Source organism: Cicer arietinum, chromosome 1 (genome assembly GCF_000331145.2).
Source record: "Cicer arietinum cultivar CDC Frontier isolate Library 1 chromosome 1, Cicar.CDCFrontier_v2.0, whole genome shotgun sequence".
In the NCBI taxonomy this organism is placed as follows: domain Eukaryota; kingdom Viridiplantae; phylum Streptophyta; class Magnoliopsida; order Fabales; family Fabaceae; genus Cicer; species Cicer arietinum.
Window position 1 is genome coordinate 7,416,888 of NC_021160.2, and position 18,989 is coordinate 7,435,876.

An 18,989-nucleotide genomic window follows, 5' to 3' on the forward strand; every position below is an offset into this window, starting at 1 on the left:
ATATAAATTACTGTTCTTTATTTTTCTAGACAAAAGTTACTTAATGTCTTGAAAGTTGAAATAAAAAGCCAACACTAAAGATCTAATTTCATAACACTAGGTATTAGAAAAAGTTAAAGATAGTTCAATCCTCTTGATCTTGTTGGCTGTTTAAAGTTGAAACCAAAAACATTTTTGCTTTAGAAGCAAGCAAAACAACATGATGGCATTCTACTACATGCCTACATTTAACCTCATTATCACAATACACAAAATAAGTTTAATAATTAAAGGATATTTATATAGAACTGATGGAGTAGCATAGTTCACAAAACACATGAGACAAAGCTGAAAATTAGTACAATAGTCTGAGATAGTATAGTGTATCTTGTACTTAATTAGTAGTACTGAATATATAAATTAATATATAGTTATGTATCTTGATTATGGTTATATCCATCAAACAAAAGACCAGTTGATGAACATGAAAGCAAGACAGTGATTGGCATCATCATCATTGAGAACTTTCCAAGCAATGGCTTGATCATAAGACACTGGCCTATTCATACTTGATACACATATCCCTGCTGGTAGATATGCAAAACCCTGAAAACAAAATGGTAAAAAAAAGAATAGTTAAAGCAAAAAGAAGGATGAAGTAAACAAAACTTTTGTTAAAGTGTACTTTTTTATAAACTAAAGTGTGACACAACATTTTAGTTACCTGTTGCATTATCTTAGAGAACTCAGAACAAAGAATCTTCCTACCAGCTTCATCAAGAACTTTATCAAGCATTATATCTTGAAGTGCAACTAGAGTAGTTTCAAGCATGTCTAGTCCAGCTTGGTTTGCAAATGTGAATATTGGAGATGCCTGTAATGAAATATTCTTAGAAATCAGTAGAATACTTAATGGGAAGTTCATTTGGCGAAAATAAAGCACTTAATGAAAAATATCATAGCATATTATCAATGGAGAGTTTAATGAAACATTTAAATTAAAGAGCATAGCAAGTGATTACATTTGTTTTCACAGAACAGCACAAAATTGCATCAGAATGGTGCCAAAGTTGCTTCAATATTGCATCGCTTGCGGAGGACTCAGTTCTGAAAAGCTCAGAACCAGTGTGCATCCGATAGCTTCTACAGATCCATCGTGCTAAAGCGTGAGCTTCCGGCGAACCAGGAAGCGACTTCGGCCCTAGCTGAGTACCTAGCCGAGAGGGAGCAATTGCCATGGCAACCCTTTGAACTGATCCCACAACACTTCGCACGTATTGACGAGCCATCGCAGCCACATTGTCTCGCATATGATTCTCAAAGGTAAATTGAAATGCAATCGTAAGGACCGACCTAAGGTTGTATCCATTCAAATCACCTTCACCGGATAGACGGGCATTACCGGATCCTACTTCAAGTGTTGATGCCAAATCCAATGTCCTTGTTGCAGCTGGACCATCCTGAGATGCACAACGATTCAACACATGAACATATGCATCAGCATCCGTTATAAATGAATAATCCAACAATAGTGTTATAAACACATTACATTAGATTGATACTAATTGTTGAGTGGCGATACTTAACTGATTTAGGATCCAAGGGAATAACACGAAAACCAGAAGGGAGCAAAAGGGCATCATCCGCAAAGGATTCATCTATAGGTGCAAACACAAGTTGTGCACATGCGCCGATTGAATTTTCATCAATTCCACTGCATAGCTGCAACAAATTTCATAACGAAGTGATTAAAAATCATTTGCAGAATCACTTATACCTTCTTCCTACAATGAAATACACAATTTTACCTGCAAAAGATACATATCACGTGCCAATGCAACGTCTTCCGGGGAAAATGCATGACCCTCTATACGAACTACCTCAAGAAACTGCACAGGGGCAACATATCACAAAAGATAATAATTTAAGTTATGCTGTACATATACAATATATGGGTCAACAAACAGTGAAGAACTATACCTCTTCGTGCTCAATCGTATGAGCAAGAGGTAAAATGACCTGGCTGCTGGGGAAGCCGCCAGGTCTTGGACAGGGAACCGCATAGGGGCTAGTCTTGAGACAAGCAGAAGAGTACGCATCAACACCATAATCAGCCCACTCTGACCGATGCTCTCTCAAAAATCGAACCAGCAAAGCCGGAGGAACATTCTATGGACAACCATTGTAAAAAAGATCAATAAAACAAACATAAGGAAGAACAGCTTAGTGTCATACAGTTCATCAAATGGTTTGCTTTTGAATTTACCTGCAGTAGCATTGATGCCTTAGCACACAAGACACCACCTCCAAATGACGGAAACATCGATGAATTGTAATTGGACCCCAAGAATTTGTTTGGAGATGAGTTCACAGTTATAGTCACATCTTCCACCCCATCATTTCCCAGCAATGACCAACCATCATCCACAAATCCATTCACAGCATCGTTAAAACCCCTGAAAATTATGGAATCAAGGAAGATACAGTAAGTTTGAATTTAACAAGATTATGATTATTTATTAATCAAATAAAGTATTAGGAATCGACTAAATAATTCAAACACTGAATTTTGCATTGATTCGGATAACATGTTAGGGCCCTACCTGCAAAGTCGCTGACTAAAAGTTCTCAAAACAGCAGGTTGGCGCCCGCCACCATACTGAATTTCTCCACTTGATTCTTGGGCTATTTGTCTAATGTGTTGCAAAGCCTGTAAAGTATATTTTAAATTAATCACTAAATATTTTTGACATAGGTAGTCGTGTAAAAACTATACATTTAATTAATCTTACAGCAATAGTCAATTTTTGAGCCAAGATTTTTGAAGATTCATAGAGGGGCCTCAAAACTTCAGGGACACTCCAAACCTGAAAGCAAAAACAATGTTAAAAATTGAGTTAAAAAAGGTTCAACAATATGTAAATTACAAAAATAAATTTGAGGTTTATACGTTGCTTACATCTAAATCAACATGATCAACAATATGGATAATAGATCCACCACCCTCGCATGGCCTAATAAGAAAACCACTAGGAAGCATTTCGGCTCTCACGAAATTTGATTGAGGAGGTCCTGTTGGACCGCCAGTTGAAGCATTCAACGATCTCTCGCATATCTGCCGCCATAAACATTATGAATAGTTAATATTAAAGTTGATTTAAATTATCCTGTAATAAAAAAATAATAATCAATTGTTTTGCAATGTATAATAAAAGGCTAGATTCATCTTAGTACCACAAGACTTCCATCTTCCAAACTAGTAGTGTATCTCAGTGTCCAAAAGTCTCGTGCTGCTGCCAACGTTGTGGGCGCATACGTCTGAAAGCACCAAAAAAGGACACATTAACAAATAATAAATATAAACCAATAGAAACTGCAGTATAAATTATTTAGAAGAATAAAATAGGACCTGCATGTACATGAGCTCTATTGTACCACCACCACCAGTAGGGACAATACTCAATACATCAATACATCGGCAGTCACGATACCATGACAGTCGATCTTTTAGAATCTCAGCAACCTGAGACAAATAGTCACAGACAAGTCAGTTACTCCAAAAAAAAAAAACACACAATGAGGAAATAAAACAACAAAGAAACAGCAAAAGATACCTTTGTGGGCTCTAGACTCACAAGGCCGCAGGCTCGTGCTGCTATCCCACTACAGTTGCGGGAAACAGCAACGATTCCAATAGAATCCGGACCAGGCTATACAATTTAACATCACAAAGGAAAGAAATATTAAATAATTAAAATTTAATGAATAATTAGACAAAGACACACAAATATGGACAAACAACAACTATGAATTGCTGAAAAGGACATATCATACCTTCATCCCAATCATCTGGACCCAGTCGACAGCAGTTCCAGTAGCCTTTGAAAGGAACTCTGCCAGGGTCTCCTCAGCAATTGCCAGAAGACTAAAAACAAAGAAGCATGTCAACATTGAAACTAATATCAAAATTAAAGTTTAAATATAATTTTAGTTCCTGCAACTATAATGTTTGTTGATTTTAGTTCCTCCAAATTTTTTTGGTTGATTTTCTGTCCTTTCAAATTCAAAAACTATTGCTTCTAGTTCTTGACGCAGTAAGAAACCCAATAAAAATCATGCCACATGGTCTAATAAGCTGACTGACAACGACAACTAAATGCAACAGTTTATGAATTTATAGGAAATGAATCCAAACACCAAAACTTACACAAACTAAAACACTATAATCACATAACATAAAATCAATTCATGATGCAAAAAAAGTTTGACTGACCCAGCTGGGTTGTTGGCATCCCTTTGAGGATGCTGAGTTGGGTTTTGCTGTTGGTTTTGACCACTCATTACCACAGACTCACAGCTATTGTCTGTGGTAGTTGCAGCAGAAACCTGTAAAGAAAAAAAAAGCATGTGAATTATTAATGATTACTTGCAAACTTTAAACAATACTAGTAAACAATTTTATTGCGTCCAATGAACATTGAGAAACAAAAAAAGCAACCATGTGAAAAAAAATAGAATAGGGTCTCACAGTATGAATCTGTTGCTTCATGTATCCATTTTCATAAACCAAATGAGAAACTTGCTTCTGCAGACGGTCATTTTCTTCCATCAACAGTTTGTTCATTGCAGATAACTTCCTATTCACTGTTTGCAAACGAGAAGCTTCTTTTCTTTGCTTCTCACGACACCTACACAAAATTTAGCAACTTTTTTAAGAACAAAAAAAGGTAATAAAATTGAAACCTTTATGAAAAAATTACATTCACCATTAAATGCAGAAACTACATTATCATTCAGTTAAGGTAAAGAAATTAAAATGCAAAATGGGGTTACAACTTCACAAGAGACAAACTTAAAAATGATTAGAAAAGTAATGAAAATAGAATCATTCAAACACATTAATGCTAAAAAAAGTAAACCAAAAGCAAAAAATTGGATGTTTCCAAAAGCAAAATAGAACCAAACTTTATTAAGATGTGTTGTTACTGAACCAAAAATCTATTAGCATTCTCATTTTTCCATAAATGTTAGAAAATATTAAATGAATGAACAAAAGAAGACTAAAACTAACAAAAAAACAAACACCCCACGAGTTATTTTCTTCCAAGTTCCTCCTATCTTTGATAGGGAAAAAATGGTAGTAAAAATAAAAACTTTTTTTAAAGAATTTATTAACATTTGCATTCATCAATAATAATAAATGTTACAAAAGAAGACTTAAACAATCAAAAAACACACACCCCACAAATTATTTTCATTAAAGTTCCATTCTTTCATATGAACAAAGAAAATGGTAGTTAAAAGTTAAAACTTTTTTAAGAAAGCTTCAACAAGAACAACAAAAGAAAAGAAACTTTCGCATTAATGAAGAAAAGCTTACCTTCGATTTTGAAACCAAACTTTGATCTGTTTAGGTTCAATATTAGAAAGTATAGGACACTCTCTAATGAGTTGTTGTCTTCTCAAAGAAGTAGGCTTTGGACATTCAGAATACACTCTCTCCAAAGCTTCAACTTGTTCAGGAGTGTACCTCACATACTTACCAGAATCCATTTGATTATTTGAGTCTTTATGCATAGAAAGTGCCATTATTCACTCACACAAAGAGAAAGAAAAAAAAAAACAAAGTCTTCAAAGAAACAAAAGTAATAAAGAAATATACTAGTTTGGTTCTTCTTCTTCAGTGTTACTGTTGTTGTTGTTAGTGTTGGGTAGGCTCTCTTGTAGAAGAGAGCCACCACTTTCCTTCATTAGATGGTGGTGAGATTGAAAATGGAAGAAGAAGAAGAAGAAGAAGAAGAAGAAAAGGTGGTAGTGTTTAATCTCACAAACGAATCTCGAGAGAGAAAAAAGAGAAGGTGTTGGTTGATAGAAAGAGATGGAACAAAAGAATGAAGGAGTATGTGTGTTATGTATGCATTGTCTTTGTATTATAAAAAAAACAAAAACAAAAAACAATATATACGAAGACAAAATAGTACTCCTACTATTAATGTTTTGTTACACTTTTCTGTTTCTACCACTTGTAATTGATTTTGGGGTTTATAATTCATTTTGTTTTCAGCATGACTTAAAATTTATTATTTATTTTTATGAAAATATATTTAAACATAAATTAATTAATCTTTAAATAAAATTAATTTATTTAAAATCAATTTTTACTATAATTACCATTAGCCACAATTATTTTAGAAAAACAACTAAATTTGTAGTTTTTGCAAAGACAACAATATAAAATTTGATGTGATTTTAGCAAACTCTCTTTTTTATACAAAGGATGATAATAATATCTCATTTCAAAGTTAAAAAACACCTTTAAACTTATTAAAGCATCTTATATTTTTGTAAACCATACTATATCATTTGAATTGTAGAAAAATTTATCTATATCAAAATGTACTAAACTAATTAGAACTCCGGATAAAAGTATTAAAGTAATTTATGACATAAATAAAGAGTTTAATTATCTTATGTGGTCAATATAAATTTGTATTATATACTAAGCAAAATTATTTTTTAATAATTATAATTAATTATAATATAAAAATATTTATGTTAAGTAATATCATTAAAATATAAAATTTAATATAAAATAAAACATAAATATAATATAGTATAAATACAATATTTTACATTAAGTTTTATGTTCTAATACACTTAAATTAATAAATTAATAAATTAATAAATTAATTAAATTGGAATGAGAAGACAGGACAAGAGAATAAGAGATACGGTTTTTGACAAATGGTTTGTTTTGTGTAATTTGCTAAACCTCTCTCTCTTCTCTCTCTCTCTTTCTCTCTCTCTCTCTTTCTCTCTCTCTCTCTTGTGGTGTGTGCAGAAAAAAGATGCAGCGGCCACACAGACATACCAACAGTACTGTACACTACAGCCTCTCTATTTCTCTCTCTTCATGAAATCCTCATATGTTTAGGATGAGTGATGTGTGATGTATGGCATGTTTAAGATACATATGCATGATGACATGGTATGTATATGGTCATTTATTTGATGACATGGAGTGGAAAGAGAGTACAACATCTAAATTTTGTGACAAACGAGTCAGACATGGCCATTTGGTTGCTTGGTTTTTTTGAATATCCTACTTAAAAACAAAAACAACAACAACAACATTCTTTTTTTTTTTTCCATTTAAGTTACATTTTCAAGAACCAAACATATAAGCAAAAAATAATTAGATTATATAATTAATTGTATTTTAAGAATCCGACTTTCTATTTATATTTTAATTTTTTTATATTAATAATATGAAAATGAAAATAAATAAATCATTAAAAATTATAATAGTTATTTAATAATAATGATATAAAATTAATTGATATTAGTAAAAGTAAAGTATTAAAAAATTATAGAAATTAAACATAATAGTTAATAACATTTTGACAATGATATGGATTAAGATAGAATAATTGACATAATCATCTTATATTTTTCTTTAATGTTCATCTCAATCTCAATTCTAATACAATTATTATTTAAACAATAATTTTTAAATATTTTTATTTAAGAGTTTTAATATATCGAGGCTAACTATTACGTGATATACTACAATTAAAAATAAAAATAAAGACTAAACAAATGTAAACATATTAAGTACTTACTCTATGTATATTTTTCATGTTCTTATTTGCTCTAATTAGGAGTAAGCAAAACAAATGTAAACACACTTCAATAGAATAAAAAAAGTGAGTAGACTAGCTTGATAGTGTCCATCACACAAGAATAATTTATTTTTAACAGCTAGTAGATTATAAATAAAATATAATTGCATACAAAAACAATTAATAATAAATGCACACGAAAAACAATTATGTTTATAGTATTTATAACTGATACAATTAGTAATAAAAAACTAGAATTATATAAATAATTTTAAATTGTCTCTTCATTTACAATTTTAAGTTCTTCAATACTATCCGATTTCAACAAAAACACATTAGTTTCTTGGTGAATAGCTCCAACAATTATATTCTACTATGCCTCCCTCAAATTTTTGAAAATATAGAAGTTATAAGTATGGTATTTGGATTGCATGGGGTAGGAAAATCCATACTTTCGGGCATTCGGATTCCATACATTCAAAAACCCCAGAATGCAACATATGTGTATTATGTAAAGATATTCTCAGTGCAATTTTGATTAATTATGAACAAAAAAGTAATCCATATATAAAAATAAATTACTTGCGATTCAGTTTGGATAACACCTTAAAAAAACTGCAAAATTTCAATTTAATATTTTCTTAAATTGAATTAGTCATCCAATTATAATCTAAAATATTATCTAAATATTTTTTGTATTGTTACTATTTTTAATTAATTAATTATTTTTATTTATATTATTTAATATTAAAAAAAAGAAAAAATATATAAATAAAAAGTTGCACTCGCATCCCACCAACGACGGTTAGGTCTTGTGGGTGAGGTCAGACTCTCACAATGTGATGAAATCGAGCTTGAATATCTATTGAGAGAGTATTCTCATTCAATATCTATAATATATCTCAAATATAATTATTTATAATAGTAGAAACTTATGAAAAAAAAAAATTGTATTTTGAAGGATGCAACTAATTATATGATCCATTTTTTATTTATTTTTTGCTTGATACAGTTGCATCATAAAAATATGACCTAGTGAAAGTAAAAAAAAAAGTATATTTTAGTTTTTTGTAAGTACGATAATTTGAATTTTTTTTTTAGAAAAAAATATTAAAAGAAAATCAGTAGACTTCATCTAAGTGAATTAATTTTTATGTTTTTATAATTACTATGGATAAATTTAAAGTGGTTGATTGTTTACATACAATTCAATAATTATTAAAAACTCTAATGATAATGTAGATGTTTAATTATAAAAATAAAAGTTTATAGTTTCATCTCATTCTTATGATTTAAATAAGAATTTTATGCTTTTTATTTAATAAAAATAAATACACGTCTTTTGAAATTAAATGTGTCTAACCGACGTTAATAAAATTATTTTTTCTACCAAATGTACAGGAAAGACAGTAAAATAACTTCTTAAGTCTAAAAAAGTCAATCATTATTATAATTTATATTATCATTAAGCATTTATTCACAGTAGATCGTATATTTAGCCGGTTCAATGAATCACCCACCTTCATCGTGGCTTGTGATTTTTCATTGCGATGATATAAGAAAATTTTGTATGTTTGGATGATATGGTTATACGATTATTCATCGATTCATTTACTTATTCATCGATTCATTTACTTTTCTTTTTTTTTTTTACAAATTGATACTACCTTTTGTTTAAAAAACAAGTTATTAAACCTTTTTCTCACAAAATTCATCTCTCGACTTAAAATAGGCCTAATACGTGTTGTACTAGTAAAATAAAATGTCTATCTATTAATTTACACTCACATTTGATGACACATTATTATTTTAAATAATTTTTTAGTCACTATATATTTTATTTTATTTTAGTTTCAATAAAAAATAAAACTTTAATTTTAGTTTTAAAAAAATTTCCAACTTTGTTCTTGATCCATACTTTGAAGTATATTTATGTTAATTTTTTGAATTTTTTAATTTTTTCAGTGATATTTAAAATATTATAAGCACATTTCTTAAATTTGTTTTAGATATTTTTAATAAATAATAAAGTAAATATGAATTTTTAAACTTTTAAGACTTAAAAATTAATATTTAATTAATCTTTTGTTAAAAAGAATTAAATTTATGTGACGAAGACTCTCATAACATTTTAATTGTGTTTAGAAAAAACCATTCAAAAATTTAAATAATAAATATGAGTGTTCAGAAAAAACCATTCAAAAATTTAAATGATAAATATGAGTTGTCTTTAAAGCAAAAATAAATACAGAGAAGAACGTTATAATATATAATTTTGATCCAAAAGTCGAAAAATCTACATGACTTGAGAATTTTTTTGATTTTTTTTTATTTCTTTATTGGATTATGTCTATATCCCTAGTTATTTTCCTTTTTCTTTTTCATAAATTTTTAGATTAAAAATATGTGTTTAACCAACAAATTTAGACTAAGATAAATTATTTGATTTCAAGTCCCTTTAATATGAACCAAAACCTCTAAGACCTAAGAGAACACCTAATCATGATGATATTGTTTATATATTCAATCATTATAACATAAACTCAACTCAATTCAAGCATGAATCCTAATTTTCCAATTAGAAGAATTACCAAAACAATAGTGATAAAACATTTTTATAAACATTAAGAGTGGATGAAATTAGCTTGCAAGTAATAGAAATAAATAAATTTCATAAGAGTATCACAACGTTTATCTAACCCTAGCTCTAAACGGATTTAGCTACTCATAGAAACAAATAAAAGATGAGAAAACCCAAACAATACACATGGGAGGAGGTAATTGGTTCTTCAAAATTTTGTTCCAAGCACTCAATACTTAAGGGTCTCACACCCCAACCACTCAATACTTGAGGTTAACAACATTTTTTACAATTTGGAGTTCGAAATTGGTCTTTGTGTCTTCATAAAGTTGTAAACAACTCTATATAAAATGCACGGATGTTATGTTGCTAGGTCCAACTCCCATCAATTTGGAAGCATTTTTTGGGTAAAATGTTGGAGTTCCAATATATAATTAAGGAGTTTGATATATCATTGAATTTTAGTTTTAAACTATATTAATTTTAAGAGAATATATCAACCTTAATTTCTTCTTACAAAAACCAAATTGAACATAACATAGATGAAACTTTTTGACAGGACAAAAATTATAGAATCGATAGTATGGCCAATTATTTAATTATTACGTTACCAATAATATAAAACATTATATACACATGTCTACTTTAGTTTATTTGGACAACATATTCAATGTTATAATGGATCTCAAGTTTATATTTTCGTCACCGTGAAGTCATTTGTATATATGTATATATATATATCCATCTTAGCTAGCTTATTGTTGTCTAAGACAAAAATATTAATTAGCTTAACATTTTCATAAGCTATATTACACATTTAGTGATTAAGAGAAATTTAATCATTAGTAAAGGCTTAAAGAACACTAGTGTATCCCATTGTAGAATCTAAATGCTTTAATTACAATTAAGTGTTCAATAAGTTTTAGGCCATGCTTCAAGCAAGCTAGGATATGCATATTTTTGTTTTGAACCCTAAAATGCAATCCAACTTTGTGGTAGAGATCCACCAAGCACCAATCTCTCCTCTTTTTTTTTTACAATTGAGAGTGTTTCCCACCTCTTTCTCTTTACTCATAAGGTTCCAAGAGGAGAGAGATCTATAAAGTGAATAGAAAGATAATGCCTTATAAAAGCAATTGACTTTTTAAATATTTACAAGGTTGACATTTACATTATAGGGTACTTTCATACATGTCTTCAAAGCATCCAATGATCCCTAAAAATCACATCTTAACTTTTCTATGTATATTTCTCAATATATATAATTAATGGATTTATGATAGTGACTCAAAGACTAAGAGTCAATTGTTGGCTAGCAATACACAAACTCACTTGTGCTTTTTTGTCTCCCTTTGCTATGTGTTATGATAATGAGTCCTCTCTATGCCTCTAACTTTTCTTCTCGAAGAGGAAGAGATTTGGGACATGTGACCCCGCCATTGGGTCAGGCCCACTAAGCTTTGTTTTTCATATAACATTGCTTGATTTTGTTGACAAAAAAATATTGCTTTATTTTATTAGAAAAATTTACTTTATACTCCTAAAAACCTTCTAAAATCCAAATTTTGCTCTTTGACATTTTTTTATAAAAAATTTCCTCATAATTTAGGTTAACTCCCTCACTTCTACAAATTTCAAGTAAACAAGTAATTTCCATAATTTAAAACATATTCCCATCCAAAAAGTAAAAATTGAAATTTTCATAACTCCATAAGTTTCAATTTTGATATTTGCATACCAAAAATCTTCCAATTGAAATTTACGGTACATAAATTACATCTAAAATTTTAATTTTGAAATTTATAAAATGTATTTTTTTAATATAAAAAAAAAAAAACTACAAAGGTGGAGGTACCTTTCATTTGTTTCAAGTCCCATGCGGGGACCCAAAATAAAATGTTATTTTATTTAAAAATCCTTGGTGGAGGTGTGATGAGTCTTTTTCCTTACATGCACCAAAAGAGCCTCATATTATATAGATACCCCCACCACCACCACCATTCTCACTCTAGAATTGTGTGCATGCCTTTGCTTCCATTTTACACATAAACTCTCTCTCTCTCTCTCTCTCTCTCTCTCTCTCTCTCTCTCTCTCTCTCTCTCTCTCTCTCTCTCTCTCTCTCTCTCTCTCTCTCTCTCTCTCTCTCTCTCTCTCTCTCTCTCTCTCTCTCTCTCTCTCTCTCTCTCTCTCTCTCTCTCTCTCTCTCTCTCTCTCTCTCTCTCTCTCTCTCTCTCTCTCTCTCTCTCTCTCTCTCTCTCTCTCTCTCTCTCTCTCTCTCTCTCTCTCTCTCTCTCTCTCTCTCTCTCTCTCTCTCTCTCTCTCTCTCTCTCTCTCTCTCTCTCTCTCTCTCTCTCTCTCTCTCTTATAGCTTGTTTTAATTTTGTTGAGGGTCCATGCATTGCATGATATAAGAGGTGTAAAGGTATGGATGAAGAAAAGGTAGCCGGCAAGCATGATAGGATAATCTAATGTCTTTGTAGCTAATTATGGCAATATATCATTTGTAATCGTTATGATTAGAATTTAGAAGTGGTATTTAAGTATATACTATGATATTATATTGCTAATTGTACTTTACAAAAGGAATCTAAAAGGAAGGACATATTAATTTCTTTTATAGGAATAAGAATCCCATTTATATGGATGCATTTAATTATGTGATCATGCATTGTTAAATAGTCCTACCTTGATTATCATGTAATTCACCATGCATGCACACAATTCTGCCTCATATTTTAATGCTAAGTTTTTTATTTTATTTTTTTTATTGAGTAGCTTATTATAGGTGTTTAGTTAAGTATTTGGATGGCTGTCATTACTTAATCTTTCTGCTCTTTTTCTTTCAAAAATTATAATTTTTTTAATGTAATGATAATAAAAATTACTTGAATAAAGAACCCAACATTAACACTCAATTTATACTAAAAAAGGTCTGGAATTGAGTTGTTTTGCATGGAGAACTTTGTTAGATTGTATTAAAAATGCACAACAATCTTTTTGTTAAGTTATTTTCTAAACAATTGTAATATCCGCAATTAATAACTTTTTTGAGAAATTAATTGCTATACACAAATAATGTATAAATATTTTAATGTACATATATTGTCAATATAAATAATTTTATATTAAAAGACAACACTAGTCGTTGATTGTATGGTGAGATGACAAAATCAATAACTTTTATTAATTGTCTGTGTAACATTGATTAATACTGACACTTTTTTTTTTCTCTCTCAAAATATATCACTATATAAATATTTGTAGTAATACTTTAAAAAAATAATATCACAGTGTCATTATATAATGAGATATGATTGAATGTGAGTGTAAAATTGTTTTATATTATCGATGAATTATTATATTCACAAATTAAGCTCTTTTTTTTTTTGAATCAAAATTAAACACTTTTAAACAAAAGGGAAATGATTCAACAAATTTTTTATTTTTTTTTGAATACTTTCATTTATTTGCTTTAATTTGCTTAACATTTTGTACTCCATATATTGTCGTTTCCCTCAAACTTATGAGAAAATGTATACAAGAAACTTTTTTTGGGTCAATAGGTTCACAAGAAGCTTATGTAAATCTTTCTGTTACTAACTATCAGTGTTTTGGGCCTCACATATGTCCAGACTAATAGGCCTGGTGCAAGAATGATATATAAAATGGCCCAGCAATATATCAATGAACAATGATGAACTTTATATTACAATATTAAATTAATTAACTCATCCCTATAATTGCTAAAAAAAACTCATTCCTATAAAATAAAATTAGTTTATAAAGGTGGAGTTAACGATTTACTTTAAACTTTAAGTAGTCCATATGTTGAAAAGAAATAATAAAAAAATATCATTAATCGATGTGAGACTTAAGTTTTTTCAAATACGAAGAGTTGTGTTATTCAAAGACATAAAGTGGATATCATACATTATAAATTATATATTGTATTTGATGTGGGACTAAGGTAATCAAAATAATATTAAAAAAAAATACCAATGGTATATACATATGAAGTGGAATGTCATTTTTTGTATTTATAAAATATTTCTCAAATATTAATTAAGAAATTCAATGTTTTCGTGTGATACATCTCTCTCTCTCTCTCTCTCTCTCTCTCTCTTATAGCTTGTTTTAATTTTGTTGAGGGTCCATGCATTGCATGATATAAGAGGTGTAAAGGTATGGATGAAGAAAAGGTAGCCGGCAAGCATGATAGGATAATCTAATGTCTTTGTAGCTAATTATGGCAATATATCATTTGTAATCGTTATGATTAGAATTTAGAAGTGGTATTTAAGTATATACTATGATATTATATTGCTAATTGTACTTTACAAAAGGAATCTAAAAGGAAGGACATATTAATTTCTTTTATAGGAATAAGAATCCCATTTATATGGATGCATTTAATTATGTGATCATGCATTGTTAAATAGTCCTACCTTGATTATCATGTAATTCACCATGCATGCACACAATTCTGCCTCATATTTTAATGCTAAGTTTTTTATTTTATTTTTTTTATTGAGTAGCTTATTATAGGTGTTTAGTTAAGTATTTGGATGGCTGTCATTACTTAATCTTTCTGCTCTTTTTCTTTCAAAAATTATAATTTTTTTAATGTAATGATAATAAAAATTACTTGAATAAAGAACCCAACATTAACACTCAATTTATACTAAAAAAGGTCTGGAATTGAGTTGTTTTGCATGGAGAACTTTGTTAGATTGTATTAAAAATGCACAACAATCTTTTTGTTAAGTTATTTTCTAAACAATTGTAATATCCGCAATTAATAACTTTTTTGAGAAATTAATTGCTATACACAAATAATGTATAAATATTTTAATGTACATATATTGTCAATATAAATAATTTTATATTAAAAGACAACACTAGTCGTTGATTGTATGGTGAGATGACAAAATCAATAACTTTTATTAATTGTCTGTGTAACATTGATTAATACTGACACTTTTTTTTTTCTCTCTCAAAATATATCACTATATAAATATTTGTAGTAATACTTTAAAAAAATAATATCACAGTGTCATTATATAATGAGATATGATTGAATGTGAGTGTAAAATTGTTTTATATTATCGATGAATTATTATATTCACAAATTAAGCTCTTTTTTTTTTTGAATCAAAATTAAACACTTTTAAACAAAAGGGAAATGATTCAACAAATTTTTTATTTTTTTTTGAATACTTTCATTTATTTGCTTTAATTTGCTTAACATTTTGTACTCCATATATTGTCGTTTCCCTCAAACTTATGAGAAAATGTATACAAGAAACTTTTTTTGGGTCAATAGGTTCACAAGAAGCTTATGTAAATCTTTCTGTTACTAACTATCAGTGTTTTGGGCCTCACATATGTCCAGACTAATAGGCCTGGTGCAAGAATGATATATAAAATGGCCCAGCAATATATCAATGAACAATGATGAACTTTATATTACAATATTAAATTAATTAACTCATCCCTATAATTGCTAAAAAAAACTCATTCCTATAAAATAAAATTAGTTTATAAAGGTGGAGTTAACGATTTACTTTAAACTTTAAGTAGTCCATATGTTGAAAAGAAATAATAAAAAAATATCATTAATCGATGTGAGACTTAAGTTTTTTCAAATACGAAGAGTTGTGTTATTCAAAGACATAAAGTGGATATCATACATTATAAATTATATATTGTATTTGATGTGGGACTAAGGTAATCAAAATAATATTAAAAAAAAATACCAATGGTATATACATATGAAGTGGAATGTCATTTTTTGTATTTATAAAATATTTCTCAAATATTAATTAAGAAATTCAATGTTTTCGTGTGATACAATAAATTTTGTAGTAGAAACTTAATGGTAAATACTATGAGTTTTATTTTAACCAGTTTAAAGTATTATAGACTATGTAGACTTGACATAAGTTTAGTGAGATCAATAAGCTAGGATTTCAATTAATAGTAATGAATGTATTGAGAATTGTATTTTTTTTACTTGTTAACAAATGCATTTGGGAATGTGTTGTTAACATTTTTGATCCATGTATATTGTCTATTTTCATGTGGTAATGTACACACTTATAATGTAATAGTAGTTTTACTAGAAAATTGAACAAGAATCGATGTTGGATAATGATTCATCAGCAGATACCACCTCATATTTGTTGTGTTTTTCTATTCATAAAACAATGAACACATCCTCTTGTTTTTCTTAGCTCATATAAATGTTATCCAACAACACATGTTTGATGAGAAAATACACACACACAAACTGACAAGAGTGGCTTACAACATCAAAGAAAGACCCTATTTTTTTTTATACAATTTTTATATATTTTCATTTTTACATCATGTTACATCACTAGTAAGTAGAGGAATAATCATATGCAGAACATAACATGCTATATTCTGAATTTTAATAACTGCCTTACTCATTTGGTTTCAGAAGAATTCAGTTTAGGCATGAGAATGATTAAATGACAGTAAGTAATTATACTATTTTTGCATAAACAAACACTGTCTTTCATCTGCATCTGTATCTGCATTACTCAACCGATTAACACTGACATAAGGTTGTTGTGGGGGCATTTTTTGACAGAACAATGAACAATGATATAGTCTTCAAGCACTACCAACAACCACAATGCAAAATCATTTAAGCCACAAAAAATGTCATGCATCAAATTGTTACATCATTTCATATTTTATTTTCAATGTGAAATATTTCTATTGAAAAGATTTCCTCTGCTACCTAAAAAAACTGAATAAATTTTCTATTGGTTCCATGAAATCACCATACAACTTGGGCACACAAGTTACACCACAATATAGCATGAGATCTCATCTAATACACTTAGACAAAATGAACAACAAATTAATGAAGAAAATGATAAAAGTACAACACAATTGGATATGTTCAAATCAAAAACTACTTATAGTAACAACATAAACAAAACTTAAAAGATAGAATCATTTTCTACATTGGCAGCACAAGCTGAATCTGTGCTTCCCATCAACAACATGTAAGATTTATGGGTCACATATGTAATTAATTAATAAAGTGTGTTATGGTCATTATATAATTAGCCAATAAACTAGGGGTCAAATAATATATAATAGTTTATGGCTAAAGAGCATAATAGTTATGAAAATTAATAGTGTAGATACCAGGCAGTTTCTAATTTAATGAGGGGCTGAATTGGGAATACTGTAATTTGGGATATAACTAATAATAGTTATATATAGGGGTAATGGTCCCCAAGGCAAACACAACAAGACTATTCAGTTTTAAAACCCTAAAGGAGAAAACTCTCTGGTTCTCTCTATCCCCATCAAGAGAGCAAGGTCTTCAGGGTGTTTTGCTAAGGAAGATCACCCAACCCATTGGCTCTATCATCATTATCTCATGATTTCATCAATGGCAATTCCCACAGGTACGCTTCCGCCTTTGGTTATTCATCATGTAATTGACATGGATAGTTAACACAACAAGCATTTTCCAAGAGCTGTCTGATCCTCAACTTTCAATCCAGTAGATACATTATTTAAGGATTATTATTATTATGCGGCCTTTTCAAAATACACAAATATTATTCCAATATTCAATTCAAAACTCAATCAAAGTTTTAAATTTTTTATTTTTTTAATAGACGAATAATAATAAATTAGTATTTATGTTAATTTTTTCAAATTTAAATTTGTGACAACTTTCTTAAGACTACTATGATGTCTATTAATTAATCCATCAAACTATCTATGTGAGATTCTATATTTTAATCTTTAACAAGTGTCATGTTAGATATTGTTAACAAGACCCTTCATAATATATCTTTTCTGATAACAAATTTCATTTACAAACCAACTCTATAATAATAAAAGTTTATGTGTTTTTGACCATGTAATATAGAAGAAATATAGTTTTAGTCTATGAATTTTTTTTTTAGATTATACTTTTGTAATTTGATACTCTTTATTTTTTAGTCTTTGATGAATTTTGGACTTTCTTAAAGTTAATGAATTTTTATTAATATAAATGAAAAATAATTTTAAAAGAAATTGAAAAGGACCAGAAAAGAGAGAAAATTTCATAAAACATCACCACACATAAATAAAACAATAGATTTGTAGGCGATTTCATCCATGACCAAATGAAACCAACCATCACATAATCTTTGTGGTTTAGATGTCGTGCTCTGAATTGAGACTTAACCATAGATGTGATTGTATAAGTTATTATCATAAAACAAGAAGCTAACACATATTTTTTTTTTTTTATTGATTAATGCACATTTGTTTGTATTATGACACCCCAATTTTTTTATAATGAGTCTCTTAATACTATCAAGCTTTTAATTGCACTGATTTTGATTGAATTGTTTTTTAAAATCCCATGATAAATCAGATCTAAAATAATAAAAAGAAATAAAACTTCAAAAGCAAATAATAGTACACCAGGGATGGTTTCCGATCAATTTTTGATCCAAAATCACCCATCTACATCATTTTTTATTTTCATTTATCTAAATAAATTATTTCTACACACATTTATTCTCAATAACTAATATTTTTAAATAATAAATTCTTATATCTTTCCCATCATATTCTCATTTAATTCTCTATAAACAGCTATATCTTTATAAAGACTTTTTCATAAGTGAAAAATCACAAACTTATTTTGATTTGAGCAGTTGTCATAAATTAGAAGCTAATCTAACATCTACTTTGGTTGTTCAATGCCACCAAAGCAAAACCACTATATAGCCTTCTAAACTTGCTACAACATTTAATC

The 18,989-nt window shown here is 28.8% G+C and overlaps 1 protein-coding gene across 1 annotated transcript; it reads right to left on the minus strand.

Moving 5' to 3' along the window:
* Positions 1-258: 258 nt before the first annotated feature.
* On the minus strand, positions 259-5,887 carry LOC101495692 (homeobox-leucine zipper protein ATHB-14). The gene is made up of 17 exons (XM_004486393.4): positions 5,360-5,887; positions 4,508-4,667; positions 4,253-4,365; positions 3,814-3,904; positions 3,594-3,689; positions 3,389-3,502; positions 3,214-3,297; positions 2,939-3,094; positions 2,772-2,846; positions 2,583-2,689; positions 2,246-2,435; positions 1,960-2,148; positions 1,788-1,868; positions 1,567-1,701; positions 1,002-1,439; positions 704-853; positions 259-585 (listed from the first exon to the last, which is right to left on the minus strand). The coding sequence occupies exons 1-17, from the start codon at positions 5,566-5,568 to the stop codon at positions 439-441; spliced, it is 2,535 nt and encodes an 844-aa protein (XP_004486450.1). The 5' UTR covers positions 5,569-5,887; the 3' UTR covers positions 259-438.
* Positions 5,888-18,989: the final 13,102 nt, after the last annotated feature.